Source organism: Patella vulgata, chromosome 4 (assembly GCF_932274485.2).
Source record: "Patella vulgata chromosome 4, xgPatVulg1.2, whole genome shotgun sequence".
NCBI classification, from domain to species: domain Eukaryota; kingdom Metazoa; phylum Mollusca; class Gastropoda; family Patellidae; genus Patella; species Patella vulgata.
The window spans coordinates 1,911,311-1,935,960 of NC_065882.2; the positions used below are offsets into that span (position 1 = coordinate 1,911,311).

The following is a 24,650-nucleotide window of genomic DNA, read 5'->3' on the forward strand; positions in this document are numbered from 1 at the left end:
CAAGTTTCCGGGAAAGTTGCCAAGGCACACTCGCCTGCAAGATCCAACCACGTACAAGGCAGTACTCTCATTAGAATTTGACAATTCGCCTGTAAATAGCGTTGAATTCCGGCGATCCACTCAAAAAACATCTCGGAGCATCGGAGGGGCTCCGTCACTAGGTCACCGGCCGTTGGAGTCCTTGGTCCGACCATGCTCGAGGCGCGCAACTGAGATTTTTGTGGGGGGTCCGCTAATGTGGGGGCTCTGGGGCCTGGGCCCCATGGTGCCCCGTGGTTAATCCGGCGTTGGTCATGTCCCTGGCTTGAAACCGTACGTACATCATGGTCCGTTATAGGTTTACAAAATCGTCTTTCTGATTGTTTTATGGGTATATTTCTGTCTGCGGATCAGCCGCAGCAGTGTTTTGATCTCGATTTTACAGGGTATTTATAAATGCATGGTTTAACATAATGCCAAAACTAATAGTGTATCAAATCTCCGAAACTATTTTTAAGTGCTCAGAAATCGAGTCTAAGGGAGTCAATTTTCAAAATTTTCTAGGACACCCCCCCCCCCCCCGCGCGGGATCACACCTGCGGTCTGGTGGCAAGGTACGGTGTCTAGTCTTTAGGATGGAACGAAAAGCCATTGAGAGTTTTAAGACATGACGTAAACGCCGCGGTTCGGACAGAAGTTATCTATAGTATAGCGCACTGCCTAGATGTGCCGTAGCGTTGGGCCAATAACATGTCAGGTTGGTGCAGAAAGCTCGGGCGTTATTTTTATAACACATTTCATTCGTTGGCCTATTATAGAAAGAACAGAAAACAGGGAAATAGGGTGTGATATGGAATGGTTGAGATGATCTTTTTAGTTGTCATCTTCAATTTCTTTTCAGCGACATTGTATCCTTTAATACGCGTTATTTCGTTTCAGTTGTTAACTAGTTGAACTCGTTCTTATTTTTGTAAGATACCTACTTTAACAATGGGCGAATCTATTATTTTATAGGGGTGTAATGCAGAGACCACTCCCCTTCTATAAGAATATCAATTGCTACCAAAAACGAAGAGATAATATCGTCTTAATATTATATGTTTTATATCCAAATTATTGAAAAATAAAAGATTAATATATGTATTTACGAAAAAATCGATGTTATCACAGAATTATTTAACCCTGTTTTGTTGCTATGATCATCCGCCATATTGGATCAACACGCTAAGATTTGCTTGCTTAGCAACCCGTCGTGTTGATGTGCTATCTCTGTTAAATTTAATAAGTCGAGTTAGTTTTTCTTGTATATCGTTGTTTCTCACACATTTAAATCCAATTAAAAAGACAGAATGAAGCTTAAGTGTATATGTGAGATATGCACATGTGGGTAAGTTGACATTAATTAACAGAATTTCTAAGATTTTCAGGTCAGCAGAGTTGTGACGATTGGAAAGACGTGAGACAATCACGGCACAACAGTCACAGTTTGGTGACATTTTTATTTTCTGAACATCGATTCGTATAATCGTGAATATTATATAAATCTAGAATCTCAAGTAATTCAGCTGTGTGTGAATTCAAAGCAAACATTTGACTGTCCATTCGCCATAAATAATCGACTTTTTTTCCTATTGTCCCAAGAAGACCAAACAAATGACGTTTTGTTTTTAATTAATTAATTCCGTTTCCTGCCCGGGTCCCATCAGCTGTGGAATTGTGATGTGCAAACACATCGAGAATAGGTACTGATTTCAATTTGAATGTTAATGACAAAATCACTGACTTTATAATAACATTCTTTAAAAGTTCAGAGAATTGAACCGGTATACGGAAGGGCCTATAAAGTAGTAGAATTAGAAAGTTTTGTTAAACTCTCCCACTATGTTCAGGAGGGGGTCAGGGTGGCTAAGTGGGTTCCCCTTGTCAGTGATGAAGGACGGACGGCCTGACAAGGACAGCTGTCTAGTCGTTCGGATGTGACGAAAAACCAAGGTCCCGTGTACACATTGGTGTGCATGTATTTTTAAAATCCCTTGACAGTTGGAATTCTATATAAGAGAAGGCCGTAGTGCCGTTGTCCGGGCAAAATATCCCTCATAGCACACTATATGGCGCATGCCCTTCTTCATTAGCCCAGTTCCGAGCAGAAAAGTAGGACGTTAAACCCCATTTCATTTCTTTGTTCAGGAAGGGGCCTGTTGACCTCTTGTCGAAACATTTTCACTCATCAGTAAATGACTGTTAAATGGTTGTGTGTCAGTCCCTGTACAACGTAAAAATACATTTTACTTAGTGAGAAAATAAGACCTTGCTTATCTCACTGTCAATGTGTGATACAACCCGCAGTTAAAAAATATGTCTCCTCCTGTCGGGTAGTTTGGGTGCCGCCATTGAAGTCTAAATATAGGGCAACGTACAAATTTAAGAATGTCGGGTATACAAAGACAAAATGAAATTTAGGTAACCAGGGAAAAAATTGGGACCTTTGAAAAAATTAGAATCTTCAGTCATTTATTTATTGCTTTGCCTCCCTTTTAAATTTTAATTTTTTTCAAAGATTTCGATTTTTTCCCCTGGTTACCAAAATTTAGTAAAGGGTGAGTGTAACGAAACTTACATTCAGAGCTAGAGGGGCAATGAGTGACCTAGTTTGTGTTGAGTGGATGTTAAACCCTATTTCAGAGCTAGAGGGGCAATGAAAATAATGTTTCTGTAGTATCAGTTATATCATAGTATTAATAGATAAACATTCTGCATTAAAGTACCAGAAATTCCAATCAATACACATAGGATTAGTACAAGCAAAAGGGAGTTGGTTGGATGGCCAAATGCTTGAGCTTTGTATCATAAGCTCTGTCATTGAGACAACTGGCATGGTTTCGATTCCCTGATTGTACGTGACAAGGACTAAGGTCACCTGTCCAACCGCGTAAACGAATTATTGAAATAAAATTGAACCATGTGTTAGTCCCAAAATGACCTAGTTTGTGTGGGGTGGAGTTAAACCCCATTCTCTCTCTCTCTCTCTCTCTCTCTCTCTCTCTCTCTCTCTCTCTCTCTCTCATGATCAAAAGTTGAGCAATAACATGTAATTCTAACATGTAACATGTAAGATACATGTAATTAAATTTTATATTTTTATTTTTCAGTCGGCACAGATGTCCTCACCGACCAAATGCTCCAATCGGTCGAGGTGATCGAGAATGTTTATTAACAGAATACAACACGACATATCGTCAACATCCTATGCAACCAAGAGAAAGTTTCAAACCAGCAAATGTTGCAGTTAAAGGAGAAGGACCAATGGATGATAAAACCACTCATAGGTAGGAATAAGTAGAAGAATAGCAATCTATATTTCGTTTTTTTTTTTTTTATACTTTTGATGGCCTACACTACATGAAGATCTGACCTGTTGTAGTGATAGGTCGCGTCAGAGGTCATACGAGCGGCTTTTGACCCTATGACGTCAGACATCTCATTAGCCAATCAGCATTGATGTTACCAGTGGATTACCCACAATTTCGTGCAAAACACGCCTAAAGCTCGCCGTAACAGACCGTTTCATTGGCTAATCTAATCCCTTGCACCATTCAGAACACGTCAATGATAACAACTCTTCCAGGTCCTAGTGTAGTAAAGACAAGTAAAATGGAATTTTGAACTATAAAAAAGAGAAACGAAATAGGATCTGTGTTTTAATAAGATTGAAAGAATAGTATATAATATGAAAAATTAAAATTGTCTTTTGTGATGTATAGGAGCACACTAATCAGCAGTGAATATTCGCGTGGCCGCCACAATCACTGATAAGAATGACATCGATGCGACTTAATGATTCCCCAAATATTAACTTCTTTCCTCCGACAAATTAAATTCTAAAACATTTTTTTATGTATTAGAAAAATAAAGACGTTTGAATAATATGCAGGTAAAAATTGTTTCCTATTTAGTGTAAAACGCGTAAAAGGCACCATTCTGCCCAGACCAGTGACGTTATGTGTAAACAATACTCGCGCCATTAAGCTAATGATTGACGCTAATACACTGCTAATCAAAAAGTCCAATTTTACCAAATTTGATTAGCAAATTTAAAAATTGATTAGCAGTTTTTCAGTTTCAAAAAAACATCTAAATAACAAGATATTATTTTAATTCATAACAAATATATATATCTTTATTTCCAAAGCCCCACTCATTTTAATTGTTACGTTAGAAATCTTCGTTAAAAAACAATTTCGTCCGCTTTTTATCGTGTATTTTTTGTTCAATCGCTGCACCTCGATTAAATTGACACACGCGATATAAACAATAATATTTTACGTGAATTCTTAGTTTGATTGATCAGTTTACAATATTTGATATTTTATTTACAATACGTGGGGTATACACTGGATTTATTTCTTTCAAAATGAATACTGATATAATTACTTGATGTCTCGCAACGTGAGTGGTACTACTTGGTTCTCTATTGCCGGTTTAATAGTCCCTATTCATAGAGTTATGTCCCTGTATTATATAGTGTAATGAATTGTGTCTGGGCTGTTCGAGAAGAAAATATCACACAGAGAATTCAGTTTTGTTTATAAAATTTTATTCGACATTTTATACACGTTGAAAGTGTTGAGAAAGCCTTCTAGTCTTCAAAATGTGGATTATCCTTGTGTCAATATCCAAAATAATGATTCATAGATGAACCGCCCTCTCTTCAAACGACAGTGATTTTATAAGTGTGTTTTAAAGGGACTTTTTGATATACAAGGACATTTTTATTTTGTATTTTTACCAATTTTCAACCTGTGAATAATATCATATCTAATGTATTGGGTGTTAAATCTGTAATAAACAACAACAACATTACCTCTGAAACAGATTGGTATGGTTTTGTGGGGGTGGGGGGGGGAATCGCGCGGCTGAATGGTTTAGCACATGTGCTTTTAATCATAAGGTCTGTCATTGATTCAACTGGCGTGGTTTCGATTCACCAGTTGTACGTAACAAGGAGTAGGGTCGCCTTGTCCAACCTCGTTGGTTTTCTCTGAATCCCCTGGTTTCTTCCCTCTGCTTAAGACTCCTACCTACGTGCAAGTGAATTATTGAAATAGAAATGTAGCACAGGCCTATGTTAGTCCCAAACTAACCTAGTTTGTGTCGTGTAGACATTAAACCCCATTTCTAATTCACTCTCTCTTATGTGATGTCTTTATGACACTAACTAGTAATATACATTTATCGTTTTATAAACTATGATTACATTTGTCGGAGGTGAATTTTCCCAGGCTGAAGCTCTTTTGTCTGTTCTCTATTCTGATCATAGAGAATGACATTGCGTTTTTCTCCTGTAGCCTATACATTGATAGTCGCACAGGTGTTATCCTAGACAACTAGGAAAGAGGTTTGGAATGAAATGAGGTTTTATGGCACGTGATCAGCTTCAAACATTGCGTTAAACATTGGTGAAATTATTCGAGACATAATAAAAGAAATCACAGAAATATATTTATATCCATAAATAAAAGCAAATATCACATATAATATATAAAATTAAAAATAAATATCAAATACTTAATGAATATAAACAATTAAAATGAAAGAAAATGGGTTACATGTATGCAATTAAAACTTATAATGAAATTTTGTCTTATTTTAAAAGTTGAAGGATGATACAATATAACTGCGGTTGAACAAATAAATGGTGTAATGTCCGACAACTGCAACTGCTGTGGTTTCGATTCTAGGTTGTACAAGACAAGGAGTAGGGTCGCCTGTCCAACCTCGGGTTTCTTCCCACCCCTACGCGCAAGCGAATTATGAAAATTAAATTGAACCATATGTTAGTCCCGAAATGACCTAGTTTGTGTCGAATTCATGTTAAACCCCATTTCTCTCTCTCTCCAAGATACTTGCACGCAAACAAAATGTGCTTCACCGTCTTTGACAGTGTCCACATTCTGGTTAAGGCTCTCACTTTCAGATGAAAAAATGTTTGAATTGAAAAAGGTTAAATATATGTTAAAAACCAATTCTAATGTTCTGGCCTTTTATAGTTTACATCAGTTGGTTTCTTTTGATTTCACACTGCCACTCTATGTTGGTCAACTGACATGGTTTCGATCCCCTGCTTGTATGATGGAGGGCCTGTCAAGGACAGCTGTCTAGTCCTTCAGATGATACGAAAAACCAAGGTCCCGTGTATATATTGGAATGCACGTAAAAGATCCCCTGGCAGTTGGAATTCGATGTAACAGTAGGCGAAAGTGCCGCTGTCCGAGCAAAATTTCCCTCATAGCACACTGTATGGCGTATGCCCGTCTTCATTAGCCCAGTATATAGGAGCAGAACAGTAGGACGTTAAACCCCATTTTATTTCATTTCTCACTGCTAAAAAAGACCCCTATGCACAAGTGAATTATTGAAATAAAAATTGAACCATATGTTAGTCCCAAAATGACTTAGTTTGTGTAGTGGCCGTTAAATCCTCCCTCTGATCTCTCTCTCTCTCTCTCTCTCTCGCTGATCTCTATCTCGCTAATTAAATCATGATACCTTTAATTAGAAGTTAATCTGGTTATCAGTGCATGTCTCACTTTATCTTTGACTGCAGGCCACCAGGAAGTGCTAATAATATCTTTTGATTGGTTAATAAAATATTAATGACTGTTGTCATAGCAACAAGGAATATTTTTGATTAAAGTAGTTCTTCAACTGCACTTAGGTAACATTAAGTATAGTTGTAGTTTGGAATTATGGTAACTATTATTGCTAAGGGCAACAGGCACAACTCAAAATAAAAATCTATAGTATCCATTGACATTACATGGAATAATGAGAGGAGAGCGAGTTTAAGGTCCACTTGACAAAAACCAGGTCAATTCGGGACTAACATAATTTAATTTTATTTCGATAATTCGCTTGTGCGTAGGGGGTATTTAGCAGTGGGAGGAAGCCAGAGGACCCGAACAAAACCTGTGAGGTTGGACAGACGATCCTACTCCTTGTCACATAGTGGGGAATCGAAACCCCACCACTTGACTCCAACGCACACGTATTAATCATTCAGCCATGCTGACATGTTATAAGATGAAATGAGTTTCAACATCTACTAGTCTACACCAACCGGGATATATATATATATGAGAGAGATTTTGCCTGACAGTGACATTTCATCAAATTGCAACTGCAAAGGGTTCTTTAACACTTGTGTCAATGTGTAGATTCTGTACACAGTGTCTAGTCATTTGGATGGTACAAAAAACTGAGGTCCCATGTACACTTTAACATGACAGAAAAGAACCCTTGACAGTAGTGTCACTGTCCAGGCAAAATTTCCTCAAGGCACATTGTATGGTGTATGCCCATCTTCATTAGCCCAGTAGGATGTTAAACCCCATTTTATTTCATTTTGCTATTATAAACAAGCATGGACCTTATATATTGTTATACAATACATGAAGAAATGACTACTATATAATTTATACCTTAGTGTTATACAACACATGATATCTTGTATCAATAATAAAGTTATATGATAATCTTGATCAATAAATATATATAATTAAATATCTATATATAGTAGATATATCAACAATATAGTCAGTGACCCGTATATATTTATTTATTTAAAATTGACATTCTGTTTATAAGCCTCTTTTATATGGGTCCTAATCAATATACGAGTTTCACCCGCGATCTGAATTCTACACCCTTGATCCGATCAAAGATTATCAATTTAACCAAGTGTTAATGAGATTAACTATAGTATTTCTCAGACAGAAGACAAGTTTAAACATACATTATGCAAGAGGTAAATCTGCCTATTGCAGGTCTTTCTTTAGGCCTGAAATGTTATCTAAATTATTGGGGGGTTGGATGGCCGAATGGTTAGCACTTGCGTGCTGTATCATAAAGCCTGTCATTGAGTCAACTGGCGTGGTTTCGAATCCCCTGTTATACGTGACAAGGAGTAGGGTCGTCTGTCCAACCTCGTGGGTTTTCTCCGGGTCCTCCGGTTTCCTCCCACTGCTAAAGACCCCTACGCGCAAGCGAATTATTGAAATAAAATTAAACCATATGTTAGTCCCGAAATAACCTAGTTTGTGTCGAGTGGACGTTTTAAACCCCATTTCTCTCTCTCTTATCTTAATTATTAATTGGACATTAATTAACTTAACCAGACCATATTCAACTCTCAATGTCATCGCTAGCCTGTGATATTTAGCGGATTGGAATACATTTTTTGAAAAAGAATTAAACATAGAAATGGATAATTGAGACTTTGTTTTTTATCCTACCGACTTTAGTAATGATGATCGAGTCTAGCCACCAATTCAAAAGCAAATTTCGGTTCAGAGTTGATCAATTTGACTGAAATTTTCAGCATATTCTATTTACGTTATCTATTTTTTAACTATTATAGCGAGAACTGTCAACTCTTTATCTAATCTCCCATAATTCCTTTTTAACAATATGGTAAATAAATATTTTTTACTGGCGTCATTTCGATCACTTAGTCACTTAGTGACCCAATGTTGAGCGGTTTATTTCACAGTATAATTAAGAACCCTGATATGAACCTACTAAAATTAAGAAGAAATCAAGGTCTACCATATATCAATGTACCTGAAATATGAATTTAATATTTTTAAAAAAGACTCAATATACAAACCAGTCTCAGATGTTGTATCCATACACCTCATCTAGATTACCTAGACACTAGAGTCGCTTAACTTGTAATTGCTCTTCTAGTGCACCAGTATATGAATATAGACTTGATTACCGTATCTGAAAACAAAATACTGCAACCACGATATTAGAGTTGATTATATTTGTATTATAGACTTCATTATATTTGTTATAGGGTTGATTATCTTTATTATAGAGTTGATTAGGGCCTATATTTGTTATGATAGAGTTGATATTATTTGTTATAGAGTTGATTAGGGTCTATATTTGTTATTATAGAGTTGATTAGAGGCTATATTTGTTATTATAGAGTTGATTATATTTGTTATTATATAGTTCAATTGATTATATTTGTTATTATAGAGTTGATTATATTTGTTATTATAGAGTTGATAAAGCTTATATTTGTTATTACAGAGTTGATTTTATACCACATCCTGTTGGTCGACCACCGGTACATCAACCCGATGCGTATAAAAAACCACATGGTGAATTTGATATGTTGACATCATACAAGAAAGAATACACAGGTACGTACTCGAAATTACAAAATATTCTGATCCTCAGGTACTGAAAATTAATTCTCCGATCCTGTCTATAGGTAACAATTTGTTAATATTGACGAGTCCAGTTCAGTTATACTGGCATGCATAGAAAAGGGACAGATTAGGGTCGCCTGTCCAACCTAGTGGGTTTTCTCCGGATACCCCGGTTTCCTCCCATTGCTAAAGACCCCTATGTGCAATTGAATTAGTGAAATAAAATTGAACCATATGATAGTTTGTGTTGCAAGCAGTTAATAAACAATATGAAAAGAGACCAATTAAAATTTCTTATCTAACACTTGTAGGTGACTCTAGTAAAATTTGAACAATTGAAAAACGAACTGATATATGTTGGGTTCATGATAGTAGATAATAAAATAAATACATGTTGCTAAAGAATACTTGAACAGTCAAAGGTGTTAATTTATAGTCTATAACCATTCTAAGTGTTAATGAAATAATAAATAAGTTTTAAATACCAATCAAGGGAATCTCTCTCTCTCTCTCTCTCTCTCTCTCTCTCTCTCTCTCTCTCTCTCTCTTTCAATGAGTTAAAGTTATGTGGTTAGGATCATCTAACCTTGTTTGTTTTCTCCATAGCCCATCGGTTTCCTCCAAGGGAAAGATTTCTCTAAGCGAATTTTTAATTTATACCATATTAGTCCCAAAATGACCTATTTTGTTTTGAGTGGACTTTAAACCCTAGATCTCACTACTAAACTATTAATCAATACAACTGGTAGAAGATTTTAAGTAATAAATTACTAAGACAGGACGTTGTTTGTTTTGAGGATCTCTCGGTATATATATGTTGACACGAGGTGTTATATATCATGTCTACAGGTCCTTATAATTCCTTTATAAAGGGGAGACTATTTGGGTAAAGAAAGACAGCTCCTTGGTTACGGCACACTGATTGTATTATGATTGTATAGGCGGTTCCCTTTAAGTCTTTGTGTTCGACAATATTATTGATTCTATAACCCCTGTTTTTTATGTTGTCTGTTGAATGGGATAATGTGATGATATAGGGTATTAAAAGAATACCAATATGTTTGTTAAAGGAGATAAACTTCTAACTCATATTATCCATAATAATATTCAAAATTAAAAACACCAATTAGAATTCATTATTGATCAATTTCAGTCAATATTCATGTTACTGTGAAAATATGGGATCCGAAATATTAAATATTTAATTAAGACATAATAATTATTTTAAAATCATTACAGATCATTGTGTACTCTATGGTTTTGAGAACCATTTGTAATGAACCAAGAAAAACATCCCATAAAAAGGCATAAGACAATGAGCAAATGATTAAAAATAGCTAGTTGTTTCACAAACGACAAAATAATAAAAAAAAAAATGTGTAGATTCTAAGCAGTCACAATTTGGACTGTTATGGTATTTTACTGAAATTAATTGATTAGAAATTACAGAAGATTTTTTAAAAAATGGATATAAATTTCTTTATATACACTCAATCACTCATATTATGTGCTTTTTAGACCTACCAGTATATTTGTCTAATTTAAAATTATATACGCCCTTTTAAACTTACTATATTATAATCAGTTTGTATATATCACATTACAATCTGATATAAAACATTAAATTTTAAAAAAAATAATTAAAGTATAAGTCAACATCAAATATATAATTAAAGTTGAGACAGAAAAAAATATTGATAAAAAGATTTTTTGTATTTTTAAAAGCATTGATTAATACAAGGCACACCCAGTTTAGCAGATTAATTATTTCCCTGTTAAAATATAATTGTGATCATTTGATAAGTTTGCTGCATATATCTGGCTTCAAAGTGAAGCAATTTGGCTGAAATTTTCAGCATATTTTATTTTCATTATCTATTTTATAACTATTATAGCGAGAAATGTCAGCTCTTTATCTAATCTTACCTAGTGCCCTTTAAAGGGGTATAAGGAGATAAGAGTATTTTAAGGCTGATAGCAGAGGAGGTTAAAAATGACCACACATTGAGACACTTCAAGAGTTAGGGGTAGGAATGACTGTCCAAACTAGCATATATCTCCTCTCCAAATGGAGCATATCCCATAAACCTTTGACGTATCAGTAGCTTTTGGAACCCAAGGATGTTGCTTAATTTGTATTCAAGATTTTTAATCTGATAAAACATTGACATAATTTTGTTGTTTTTATTCTACAGAGAAAGGTGGAGCTAAAGCTATTCCAATTAAACATGAAGGCCTACGTCAGCTTCCTGCCCGATTTGAAGGAGAACCAACCTATCAATGTAAGTGTATCCATAAAATTTGAGATAAGAAATTTTCATTTGAAATTTGGCGTGTGTTGCATCACCGAATGGTTAGCGCGTGCGCGTTGTATCAATTCCACGTTGTGACAAGCAGTAGGGTCACCTGTCCAAACTCGTTGGTTTTCTCCAGGTCCTCCGGTTTCCTCCCACTGCTAACGACCCCTACGCGTAAGCGAATTGTTGAAATAAATTGAAACATATTTGTTAGTCCCGAAATGACCTGGTTAGTGTTGAGTTGACGTTAAACCTCATCTCTCTATCTATAATTGGTATGAACTATCCAAAGGACTAGGCACTCTTGGTTTATCAGTCTAAAGGTTCTTACCCCTGATAAGAGAACACCACATTTGAAAAATCATATTTTTTCTCAATTCATGCAAGGAAAGTCGAGTGTCCATAACTTCAATATCTCGTCTACCACAGTCCCAAACAGATATTGACACCTTTCCATGTAAGCCTAATCCCTCTGTCGTCCCCCACCATCCTCCCCTAGTGTTAAGTATCAATGAATGTAGAAACAAACCAATCCAGGATATAAAACCCTTCATGTTCCAAAATTCTTCTTTAAATAATCAGGGGGTTTAGGTGGCCGAATGGTTAAAGCGTGGGTCCAACATCATATGGTCTGTATGTGACAAGGAGTAGGGTCACCTGTCCAACCTCGTGGGTTTTCTCTGGGTTCTCTTGTTTCCTCCCACAGCTAAAGACCCCTACGCGCAGGCAAATTACTGAAATAAAATTGAACCATGTGCTAGTCCTAAAATGATCTAGTTTGTGTCAAGCGGAAGTTACTCTCTCTCTCTCTCTCTCTCTCTCTCTCTGTCCCTCTCTCCACCTCTCTCCCTCTCTCTCTCTCTCTCTCTCTCCTTGTCAGTTTTTGTGAATCTAAGATGATATATGTTTGTATATTTACAGCTGATTTCAGAAAATGGCCAATCATTCGTCAAGCTCCTTATGGTAATCAAGCGTGCTGGCAGCCACCAACACAAGAGTTTGAGGGTGAAACCACATTCGCTCGCGATTACCAGAAGTACAATCAACCTCCTCGTCAGAGCATGAAACCTCAAGAAGCTGTAAAAGCCTCGGATATACCCTTCGATGGTAAGACAGGTTACAGAGATTACTATGTCAAACACCCTCTTGAAGCACGCAAAGCTAAAGAACAAGCTAAATACAAACCTTCTGGTATACCCTTCGATGGTCTGTCTACGTTCAGACGAGATTACACTGGTCCTCCTGGCGAGAAGACCCAGAGTTGTAAACCAGCCAATATGGCCTTCCAGTCGGATGCTCCACTAGAAGATATGACCACATTCAAGAACGATTACCGAAAATGGGCAACGGAGCGACCCCATTTCCACGATCCCGATACCTACAAACGTCCAGAAGGGGATATGGACATGAACACCACACATCTGTTAGCGTATAAAGCTCATCCTCTTCAGAAACATATGACGAAGAGACCGTGTTCAGCCACAGGTCTTCGTCCAGGAACCTTTGATGGTACTACCAACTATAGTATGGACTTCAAACAGTGGGACATGGGCCAGAGGAGTCGTCCAACCATGAAACCCGATTACAATCCCAACACGGCGCCATTCGAAGGCTTACCAACGTATAAAGCACATTACATTAAACATCCAGTCAATCCCATGAAAAGCTGCAAACCAGATAACACCGCGTTCCAGAGCGACGCCACGTTTGAGGACGGTACCATGTACAGAATGGACTACACACCTAAGAAAATAGATCCCTGTCCTGTCACCATTATTGAAACTGGCCGATCCACATTTAAATTCGATCACGTTGATGGCCGGGGTCACAAAGTTTATTGTCCCGTCTATGAAACGGTTATGCCAATAAACGGAACGGGTCCCGCAACTAATAATTTAGTAGCGGTACCCGTGGCGTAAGTTTCCAATGTGAATGTATCTGTGATGTTTATATCAGATATTTTATTTAATCTCATTGATATACCCATAAAATAAGTGAATATCACTTGATCCCTTAATAACTGTGCAGGTAAATACAGGTGGGAAGGGGCCAAATTCACACAAAACCAATCTCTCAAAATCGATCATCAAGACCTGTACGTTCATTTCCCATTGTTGTCAAAGGTCAGGGTTCAAGTTCTAATATACTTTTATACATTAGAAAGCCTGGAAATAGAGCACCTGTCAGACTCTGTCCGGAACAAGCCCACTGATGCCAGTCCTTTCATTTATCAAAGATTATCTTTTTATTCCCTGTGTTTTTGATTATTAACACATGCCTGCCACAAGATTCAAAATATCAGGTAATTGTTCAATAGAGCCACAGATTTTCTCAAGAAAAACTAAAATCCCCCTCCTACCCCCACCCCAACCACCTGTTATAGCATTTAGTTTAAATTAAGAATCATCTGGGCTATAGTGATATTCAGCTTATTTTATCACGCCTCTGAATTTTGTACATATATATATATATTTTACAAAATACTATTATTAATGTTATGTATAGAAAATGGTGCCAAGAGGAACCAAAAAGCCAAAGCGAACCCCCTGAGCAATGGGTTTAGTGATCTTATTGAAATTTTATTATTTTTGAACAAAATCTGTGATATATAGCTAAAGCTGAAAATTTGTCAGTGGCCTGTCAATGTTTTTCTTAAAGAACATTTTTCAATGGGTTGGTGGATCCACCTCAATATAGGCTGCCGATTTTTTTAAAGCGGGCAACTGACAAATTTCCAATAATTTCTCTTTTAATATAATATTTAAATTCTGTATTTTTTTTTTATATTTAAGAATATATATTATTTTCACATGTCTTAGATCATTTTGATATTATATTTTGCACAATCAGCATTATTTAATGAAAAGCTAAGCATTAGATATTTACTTCACATGACTTGGATAATTTTGATAAATTATATTTTGCACAATCAGCATTATTTAATGAAAAGCTAAGCATTAGATATTTACTTCACATGACTTGGATAATTTTGATAAATTATATTTTGCACAATCAGCATTATTTAATGAAAGGCTAAGCATTTGTTATTTACCTACCTTGCCATTAGGATAACTCTTTCATCAATAAACAGAAGCATTATTTCAACAGTATCAGATTTAATTCAGAATATTTTCTACAAGTTTTAGATATGGGTCATAATTCATATTTCGTACATTTCTGATGAATTAGGACAATATTATTAACAAATAACCTGGGTTTTCTAGCGTCTTTCTGATGAATTAGGACAATATTATTAACAAATAACCTGGGTTTTCTAGCATCGTTCTGATGAATTAGACATTATTATTAACAAATAACCTGGGATGTCTAGTGTCGAAGAGATGAAGACAATATCTCGGATGAATTAGAACATTATTTATAAATAAGCTACATAGTATATATAGATTCGTTCCAAGAAAATATTTACAAATAACCTAGATTCTCTAGGGCCTGTCTTAAAAAAATTAATTTTGCTTAAGAAAATATGAATTTTGTGAAGGGAATATGAATTTTGTGGAAGACAAAAACATTAAAGTCCCCTGATTATTAAATTTTTCAGCTTTGATAATATGATTTTCTATCTGTTTTGTTATATGCCTACAATATTAATCATGGTTCTCCACCAAATTATTTGTTTGTTACATTGAAGTCTTCAAAGAATTTATGTTTGTTACTTGTCGGGTTTTAACTAGATTTTGTGTTGGCAAAAAATTGAAAATAGTTTTCGCAATTAATGACAAAAACTATAAATGTTTATTTTTACTATAAGATATCGAGTCACACCAATTTGACTTTCTCTTTCTGCATGCTCGAAGCACTGCATTTAAGCAGCCTCTTGTTAATTAAGTGTGGTTTAATGGTCGAGAGCGAGACATTAAGTAATATATTGAAACAACATTAAGATTAAGAAAGGTTCTGTAAGCTTATTTATTTGTGGCTAATATTTTTTGAATAAATTTCTGTTATACAAGCTTATAACACAAAGTGCTAACATATTCTTAAAGAATTTAATATTTGTAGTTTTGTTTTCTATAATTTTTTAATAAATTATTTTTTTATATTTATTCTAGAAAGAGAAATGAAAACCACATTGATCAGTGGTTGTTATACATGTTCCAAGTAAGGTTTGGAATTAAATTTTAAATTAGGAAAATTTGAGTATATTGTTTTGGAATTAGATCTGAAGTTCGAAACTTCGGGTATATGAAAATAAACGTTTAATAATAAAAATATGCAAATACAAGCCACATCGCCCTTTTCCGTCTCTATATGTATATTTGTTATTGTAAATAGTCTATTATTTATATATCCCTGTCCTGTCATTCAACTGTAACTTATTCATCTTTAGTAGAAATAAATTCTATATTCTAAAATCATCTATTCTATTTCTCATTCATTCAAGGAGTAACTATCTTTAATATATCCTACCAAAAGGAGAGCCACCGTGGTCAGAAATTAAATAGCCTAAAGCCCCGTTTACACCTGGCCGCGATAATCGTGCCGAACGGCACGGTACCAGGTCACGATAAATTTAAGAAATTGACCTTTTTACATTACTGTAAAAGAACCTGTCTCGGAACCGTGCCAGCCACGCCAAATGCAGAACTCTTCACAGAAAAGTTAATTTTAGTCCCTGTGCAAATTACCCTGATGAAAAGAATTATGGCGGTTGATTTAATTTCGGCAGCCATTTTGACAGAACGTTTCTATTTATCTGTAGTCATTCAAAGAGTAACTATCTTTATACCAATAGGGGGTCTACCGTCGTCAGTAAGTATACTATGATGCATTCTGATTAACACGCAGATCATATTTCGTTTCGTTTTTTATAGTTCAAAATTTCGCTTTACTTACTACACTAGGATCTGGAAGAGTTGTTATACAACCCGCGTCTGGGTGATGTGAGGGATTAGCCAATGAAACGATCTGTTGCAGCGAGCTCTTGGCGTGCGATGCACAGAACTGTGGGTATTCCATTAGAAACATAAACGCTGATTGGTTAATCAAATGTCTGACGTCATGGGGTCAAAAGCCGCTCGTATGACCCGGATAAAATTTCTCTCATGGGATACTGCCCTGCGTATAATGTTGTGCAGCCAATCTCATTTTTACTAAACGGTATATGGAAATAATAATAACGCCATCTGACCATTCGCTGAAACTCAGGAGTCAATTTAAGGCCCATGTGTGTTCATCATCATGTGTCGCCTTCCAAACCCCTTGCGGAATTTCTCTCAGTGCGCATGTCTTCTTGATTGTTTGCATACAGCAGGAATGACAAAGTTGTGTTGGCTATATCCGATTTCCCCCTTGTCTTCCTGACGTTGGGGGTTGGATCGCCGAATGATTAGCGCGTGCGCGTTGTATCATACGGTCGGTCATCGAGTTAACTTGCGTGGTTTCGATTCCCTGGTTGTACGTGGCAAGGAGTAGGGTCGCCTGGCCAACCTCGTGGATTTTCTCCGGGTCCTCCGGTTTCCTCCCACTGCTAAGGACGCCTACGCGCAAGCGAGTTATTGAAATAAAAGTGAACCATATGTTAGTCCCGAAATGACCTGTCGAGTGGACGTTAAACTCTCTCTCTCTCTCTCTCTCTCTCTCTCTCTTTCTGACGTTCACCTTTTCGATGTTCACGTATGTGAATATAGGAGAACTTATACATGTACTATAATTTGTAGTTGATAATTTACTTTTCAAACATCAAAGAGACACCTATATTAAAGTGGGTTAAGACTTGGGTTTTGCATCAGTTGCCCCATTGTGATATCGCAATGCTCCTGGTTTTACATCCCCGTAAAACGTATTACACTGAACTGAACTGTGAATTACATTAATTTTATTATCACAAGCATTAACGGTGGCCATAAAAAGAAATCAACAGTGTGGAAGGGTCTGTTTATTAAAACCTACCCCATATGAATCTATTTTAAGAACCCGTCTACATAAACTCATAATCAATCGCATTTTAAGATCTAAATTTCAGTTTACTTGTAAGTTCAATACGCAAAAGAAGCCTGGTATGAATCCTTCAAACGTTCAATACTGGTATAGTTGCTGAGTTGAAGAACGGTTTTAGGTTAACATCAAATAAAGGGAGCTAACTCTTTCTGAATTAAAACCGTGGGCTAATGGTTGTATTTCGTTTACCAAAAATAAAATATTTTTTGATTTGTCGACTGTATAGAAAAGTTCTAGGACGTCATTTGAAGCAATTTGAATCTCTTGCAAACTACAAACTTCTAAAGGCTTAATCGTCAAAATTAATTATCCGCCCGACAATAGTTCCGTTCCGTATTAGGCCGTACAAACATACGATCAACTGAAAATTCGTCAATATTGGGCATCTACTCAGGGCTGGTAAAGTCTAGAAATTAGAGCCAACTGCAGATTTCGTCAAGGTCGCGAGTTGTAAACAGTGCTAGGGCACATGCTTGTTGACAAGGTTGTGGGTTAGTGCTAGGGTTAGGGCTAGGGTTAGCGACAGCCCTGTTTACATCTCGTGACCTTTGACCACATCTGCAGTTGACCTTAATATTTAGACCTGACACTCCAATCAAGACTGGATTAACCTTTAAGCTAAATAAGCACCTGCTTAGGGCTTAGGGCATCATGGGGAGGGGGCACAACAGAATGTCTGCTTCGTTAGATGACGAATTCAAAATATTTAAGTTCAAAATTAATTAAATATACATTATGGGAGATTCGATAACGAGTTGACAGTTCCCACTATAATAGTTAAACACTAGATAATGTAAAGGCAATTTGCTGAAAATTTCATTCAAATTGATCCACTATGAACCGACAACAAAGTGATTGAATTTCCGCCTAGCCTTGATCATCATTACTAAAGTCAGTACGATAAACAGCATAGTCTCGATTATCCAATTAATCGTTAAATCGATGCCATCTAGAGTTGATTATGGTCTGGATAGGTTAATTAATGTCTAATTAATAATTTAGAAAACATTTCAGGCCTAAAGAAATACCCGTAATAGACAGATTTAGCTCTTGTATAATACTTTTAATCAGTTTTCCGTCTTTACTTACGTTCTTTGAATTGCATACTATATGGCGGCACCAAAATCTTCCAAGTGCTTAGGACCTCAAAAGGTCTTAATCTGGCACCGCATCCACTGCGGACAATTCGTTTGCGCGTAGGGGTCTTTAGCAGTGGAGGAAGGGGGGGGGGGGGCTAACTGGAGACCCATAGAAAACCCACGAGGATGGAATGCGACCTTGTTACATAAAATCCTGGAATCGAAACCACGCCACTTGGCTCAATGGCAGACCGTATGATCAAAAGCCCACGCGTTAGACCACTCGACCTCCCAACTTCCCTCAATCGAAAAAGAGATTTTCTACATTTCAACATGAATAGACAAAGCCTATAACTCTCCTTTTACGTTATAGGTGCAGGCCGAAGGGCCCGACAAGGAGGAGCAAATTGGCTGTTCGTTCGAATGAAACAAAAGAAAACAAAACAAAAACAAAAAAACGAGGTCACGCGTACACATTGGCGTGTATATCTTTTCTTTTATTCTTTCTAGGAATATGTATTTTGGATTAACTATAGTTATACTGACAAAATATACCTCATAGGACACTACCTGGCTCAGCTTCATTAGTGCTGATAAGTGGGATATATGAAAATAATACCAATGTTGCCTTACGATTTGGGTGTACCTCAGGGCTCATTGTAAGGCCATAGCTCCGTTGGGAGGGGTTGGTGACCGAATGGTTAGCGCGTGCCCATTGTATCATAAGGTCTGACATTGGGTCAACTGGCGTAGTTTTGATTCCCCCGTTGTACGTGACTAGGAGTAGGGTCGCCTGTCCAAACTCTGGGTCCTCCGGTTTCTTCCCAATGCTAAAGACCCCTACGTGCAAGCGAGTTATTGAAATAAAATTGAACCATATGTTAGTCACAAAATGACCTAGTTTGTGTCGAGTGGACGTTACGTTAAGCCCCATTCCCCCCCCTCTCTCTCTCTCTCTCTCTCTCTCTCTCTCTCTCTCACACACACTTTCCGTTATCCGGGCCAAATTCATAGCACACTGTATGGTGTATGCCAGTCTTTATGAGCACGGTCGGCGCAGAGATGCAGGACGTTAAACCCCATTTCATTTTATGTACGTAGGTTAAAACGGTGCGAATTTTATAGAAATTATTTTATAAAGAAAATGTCTGCCGCGGATGTTTAGCTTTTCAATTAATTTACAGCCTGTGAAGTCTACTAGATACATCAACTAGATCTGTCATTGTCATCTAAAACTGCAACGCTCATTCATACTTGTTTTTTAGTTTAATGTCATCTTACCTCTTGAAACCTGTCTGTCTTAGTTGTGTTTGGTTAAGTACTGCATTCAGACAGGGTCAACAGACTGGTAGAAATAAACTTGCACTCGTTTTCCTATTTCACATCTACACAGTAGCTGTTGAATTACACATACAAATTTAACACAGCAACGTCTAAATTAAGAAATGAAAGAAGTTAACAGAACAAAATTTTTATGGGATACTATCACTGGTTTTATTCTAGAATCACGACGTTTCGATAAGTATCCTCTTATCGTTATCAAAGAGAGAGAGAGAGAAATGGGGTTTAACGTCCACTCGACACAAACTAGGTCATTTCGGGACTAACATATGGTTTAATTTTATTTACATAATTCGCTTGCGCGTAGGGGTCTTTAGCTGTGGGAGGAAACCGGAGGAGACGGAGAAAACCCACGAGGTTGGACAGGCGACCCTACTCCTTGCCACGTACAACCGGGGATTCGAAACCACGCCAGTCGACTCAATGACAGACTTTATGATACAGCGCGCGCACGCTAACCATTCAGCCATCCAACCCCCCTTTATCGTTATCAAGGACAATGAAATGGGTTTAGCGTCCTACTGTTCTGCTCCGACTGGGCTAATGAAGACGAGCAGCATACAGTGAGCTATGAGGGACAGTAGCGCTACGACTACTCTTATATCGAATTCCAACTGTCAGGGGATCTTTTACGTGCACGAAAATGTATGCACGGGACATCTGTTTTTCGTACCATCCGCACAACAGACAGCTGTCCTTGTCAGACCCCCTGTCCTGTACCACTGACAACGGGATGCCACGACGTAAAATCCCGATGAACTTCTCGGCCTACACCGGGTTCGAGCCGGCTAGTGAGGCCTGCTATGTCTGAGGCAATTTCCGCCTGCTCTTAAAACGAATTCTAACGGTCAATGGATAATTTTAAGTGCACGCCAACAATATGACCTGGGTTTCTGGACAGTTTTCTTTGTCAAATCCATTAACATGCAACGGGAAACCGCACTAGGGAATTTTCTCGGCCAACACACTGCGATCGAACTTGTAACGTCCGAGTCATGGAACAGGCGCCTTATGCACCACAGGCCTAAAATAAGGTACAATTCTCGTAGTACGGAGGTGGAAAATTCGGAGCTGAAAAACGCCATTTGTGGACTATTCTGGCGCAGTTTACATAGGAGTTTATTTGGCTATGCGCAGCTTTTTATCGCATGAAAACTCAGCACTAGGAAGATAATACATCAATTCTATCATCACATCAACATCAAAATTCTATCAGTAACAAGGGTAGAAAAAAAAATCTGATTATTGTCTTTAAAGTCTCTCTAGGGAGTGAATCCATTAGGGATCAGGAGTCATCGCTACTTTACACTTTTTCAGAGCACTACGCCATTTTGTTCAAAGCACGGTTTTCCTATTTTCGAAGCAAGGTTTTCTTATTTTCGAAGAACGGATTTTTCATTTCGAAGCATGTTCGTGTTCCAAGGCATGTGTTTTAGACCCTGGGCCACGATGGCTACCTCTACATAATAAATACAGTCGGCAATATAGCCGAGTCAGCGACACAAGAGTCACCCAGGGCCGTAACCTGAAATGAAATGAAATGAAATGAAATGAATTGAAGTCGACAATCTTTTCACAGGGGGGGGGGGGGGGTCGAAACTTTTTGAAGGGGACCCCCCCCCCCCTAGTTACGGGCCTGGAGTTACCGAACTTATATCACATATTACCATATCTTTGTTAATATTGAACGTAACTGAAACCAATCTTGGATTAATATTCCTGTTAGAAGTTTAATCTTTACAACCACCCGATTAGATTTTATTACATACTTCGAGAGGGTATTTGTTGAGTAATAAAACCTTCTAGTAGTTTATCGAGGGCTGGCCGTCCTTACCGCACGGTACAAATATTATTACCACTAGAAGCAACAAATTCCAGAACAAGCCAGAACTCATACCAAAATGGCCGCTTTATACAAATGAGTATTTAGGGGAATACTAACCCTAACCCTTTTTAAGAGAAGTAAAACCTAAATAAGACCCAAGTTCAGTCTTTTAAAAAGGGTTAGAGTTAGGGTTCGGGTTAGTTATCCCTAAAATTCTCATTTATATAAAGCGGCCATTTTGGACTCCGGAAGCACCCGAACCTCGATAAACTACTAGAAGGTTTTATTTGTACCGTGCGGTAAGGACGGCTAGCCCTCGATAAACTACTAGAAGGTTTTATTACTCAACAAATACCTTCTCGAAGTATGTAATAAAATCTAATCGGGTGTTACAACAAGGGTGTCAAACTAATTTCGATTCAGGGACCTCATGAACTGAAATATCAAGATAAAGATAATTTTATTCATTTATTTGACGTTTCCAGAGTGCCATGATATCATATTGAACACAACGTTGTCTTGTATTACATACTGGCAGATTATCGCCATTTCTGATACGTCTCTTTTTTTGTATTCCTGATTGTTTTTCAAATTTGAGTGAAGTCTGTGTCACTACAGACCCGGGACTGTACAGCGCAGTGGACGCTTACGGCTGGTCCCCGGATCCATCGATCACTTGATTTGATATTTGTTTATTTGGTGCAATGTCTATTTTCTGTCTTGTCCGCAGGTTTATCTTGTAGATTTTTGTTTTACGTGTAGAGCGGTCCTCCTACACTTACTATTAGATATCTATGACATACAGTACAGAATTCAGAGTTTTACTGAAACCGAAAAAACAAAATAATAAATGATTTCCACCGCTAGATTCTAAAAATTATCGACACGTCAGTTTGTTGAAATTTCTTCCACGGGCCACATTTAAACCGTTGGCGGGCGGGATCTGGTCCGCGGGCCGCATGTTTGAGCCCTGCTTTACAATATTGTAGAGTACAAGGGATTCCGGTATCACTCAAATCACACCCGAGACTTCATTCACAGTGGTCCCTATCAAAAATGGGGTGGGGGGGTAGCACGTGCTCGCTGTATCATTAAGTCTGTCATTGAGTCAACTGGCGTCGTTTCGATTCCCCGGTTGTACGTGACAAGGAGTAGGGTCGCCTGTCTAACCTCGTGGGTTTTCTCCGGGTCTTCCTGTTTCCTCCCACTGCTAAAGATCCCTTATGCGTAAGCGAATTATGGAATTAAAATTGAACCCAATGTTAGTCCCGAAATGGCCTAGTTTGTGTCGAGTGGACGTTAAACCCCATTTCTCTCTCTCCCTATCAAAAATTCCAAAATAGAAAAATTAAAATAAATAAAAAGAAATCCACATGAAATCTAAGATATAAAGACCCAAACATATGTCCAGATGCCACCAATGAAGTATTTTTTTAACGTAAATGGGAGAAAAGTATGTTTATTTATTCGAATACTGACTTGTTATTTTGATGGACGTCTGACCCGGCGTCTTACTAGCCTATTGTCCGGTGTTATGACAGGCGAGGAAAGTGAATGTTATTTATTCAAGGAAGTTAAGCCTGATGTCGTTTGGTTTATATCCGTTACTGGTCTAAACATATGCTACTGTCGTATTTATAGGTCAACTTATAACATTTATTGCCGCCTACCCTTCAACTGATGCGAACCACGGTGGCTAAGTGGGTGAGACGCTGGCTCACTAGCCTTGAGGTAGCGTGTTCGCTCCCTAAATTGGCCGAGAAAGTTCATCCAGATTTTCCGGCGTGGTTTCCCTTGTCAGTGATGCAGGAAGGATGGCCTGACAAGGACAGCTGTCTAGTCGTTCGGTTGCGCGAAAAACTGAGGTCCCGTGTACACATTGGAGTGCACGTAAAAGATCCCTTGGCAGTTGGAATTCGATATGAGAGTAGGTCATAGTGCCGCTACCCGAGCAAAATTTCCCTCATAGCACACTGTATGGCGTATGCCCGTTTTCATTAGCCCAGTCGGAGCAGTAGGAATTAAGTTAAACCCCAATTCATTTCCCTCAATTGATCCCGTTTGTCTGGCTATCTTTATCATTGACGTATCATTTTGAAATCACCAGGGTTACATGCCCCATTAAGGTTCTTCATCCGAGGGGAGAGGGAGAGGGTGGGGGTGGGAGAGGGGGGATTATCGCGCGCGTGTTGAATCAAATTAAGTCTGTCACTGGGTCAAGTGGCGTGGTTTCGATACCCCGCTTGTACGTGACAAAGAGAAGGATCGCCTGTCCAACCGCGTGGGTTTTCGCCGAGTCCTCCGGTTTCTCCCTACTACTAAAGATATCAACGGGTAAGCGAATTATTGAAATAAATCTAAACCATATGTTAGTCCCGAAATGACATAGTTTGTGTCGAGTTAAACACCCCCCCCCCCCTCTCCCCTCTCAGGACGACGATTTAAAATTGTGTAAAGAAAAGGTCCAAGGGATTTTCCAGCCTGGTCGCCCCAACCCTTTGTTGTGGGACAGAGACGCTGGTAAGCAACAAAACGTCTCTAGTGTTTCGGATGGTACAAAAAAAAGCGGTCCACCCGTATACTCACTGGCGTGTAAATAAAATAACCCTTGAAAGTTGGAATTCGCTGAGCGAGAATGCGACAATATCCCTCCTAACACGTACAATCATAGTCTCATAAGCTTAACATAATTCAGATAACGCTCCATTACCGAGCCAGCTAATTTTTTTTTTATGAAACCCTATCTCGCCTTTTATGTTTGTGTACAATAAAAGTGTTAATATATCCCATATAACTCCACCCTTTGGTACGCTACGCTGAAATGGGATACACGGTATATATAATACAAGATTATAAAATGATTGTTGTTAAGATTAGGTGGGAAATACACCGACCCTCCTTCTCTAAAAAGATGTGTTGACATAATCTAGTCGTAGACGGTCGTAAATTA

At 37.8% G+C, this 24,650-nt stretch overlaps 1 protein-coding gene across 1 annotated transcript; it reads left to right on the top strand.

The window, feature by feature from the left end:
- Positions 1-1,209: 1,209 nt before the first annotated feature.
- On the top strand, positions 1,210-15,873 carry LOC126817352 (stabilizer of axonemal microtubules 1). Its single transcript, XM_050544239.1, has 5 exons — positions 1,210-1,366; positions 3,129-3,305; positions 9,079-9,191; positions 11,396-11,482; positions 12,419-15,873. Exons 1-5 carry the CDS (start codon positions 1,329-1,331, stop codon positions 13,414-13,416), a joined length of 1,413 nt encoding a protein of 470 aa, XP_050400196.1. The 5' UTR covers positions 1,210-1,328; the 3' UTR covers positions 13,417-15,873.
- The last annotated feature ends 8,777 nt before the right edge of the window (positions 15,874-24,650 follow it).

Coding starts and splice junctions, on each gene's coding strand:
- LOC126817352 (XM_050544239.1), top strand. CDS start 1,329: ATGAAGCTTAAGTGTATATGTGAGATATGCACATGTGG. Junction 3,306..9,078: donor GATGATAAAACCACTCATAG/GTAGGAATAAGT, acceptor TTGTTATTACAG/AGTTGATTTTATACCACATC. Junction 11,483..12,418: donor AGGAGAACCAACCTATCAAT/GTAAGTGTATCC, acceptor GTATATTTACAG/CTGATTTCAGAAAATGGCCA.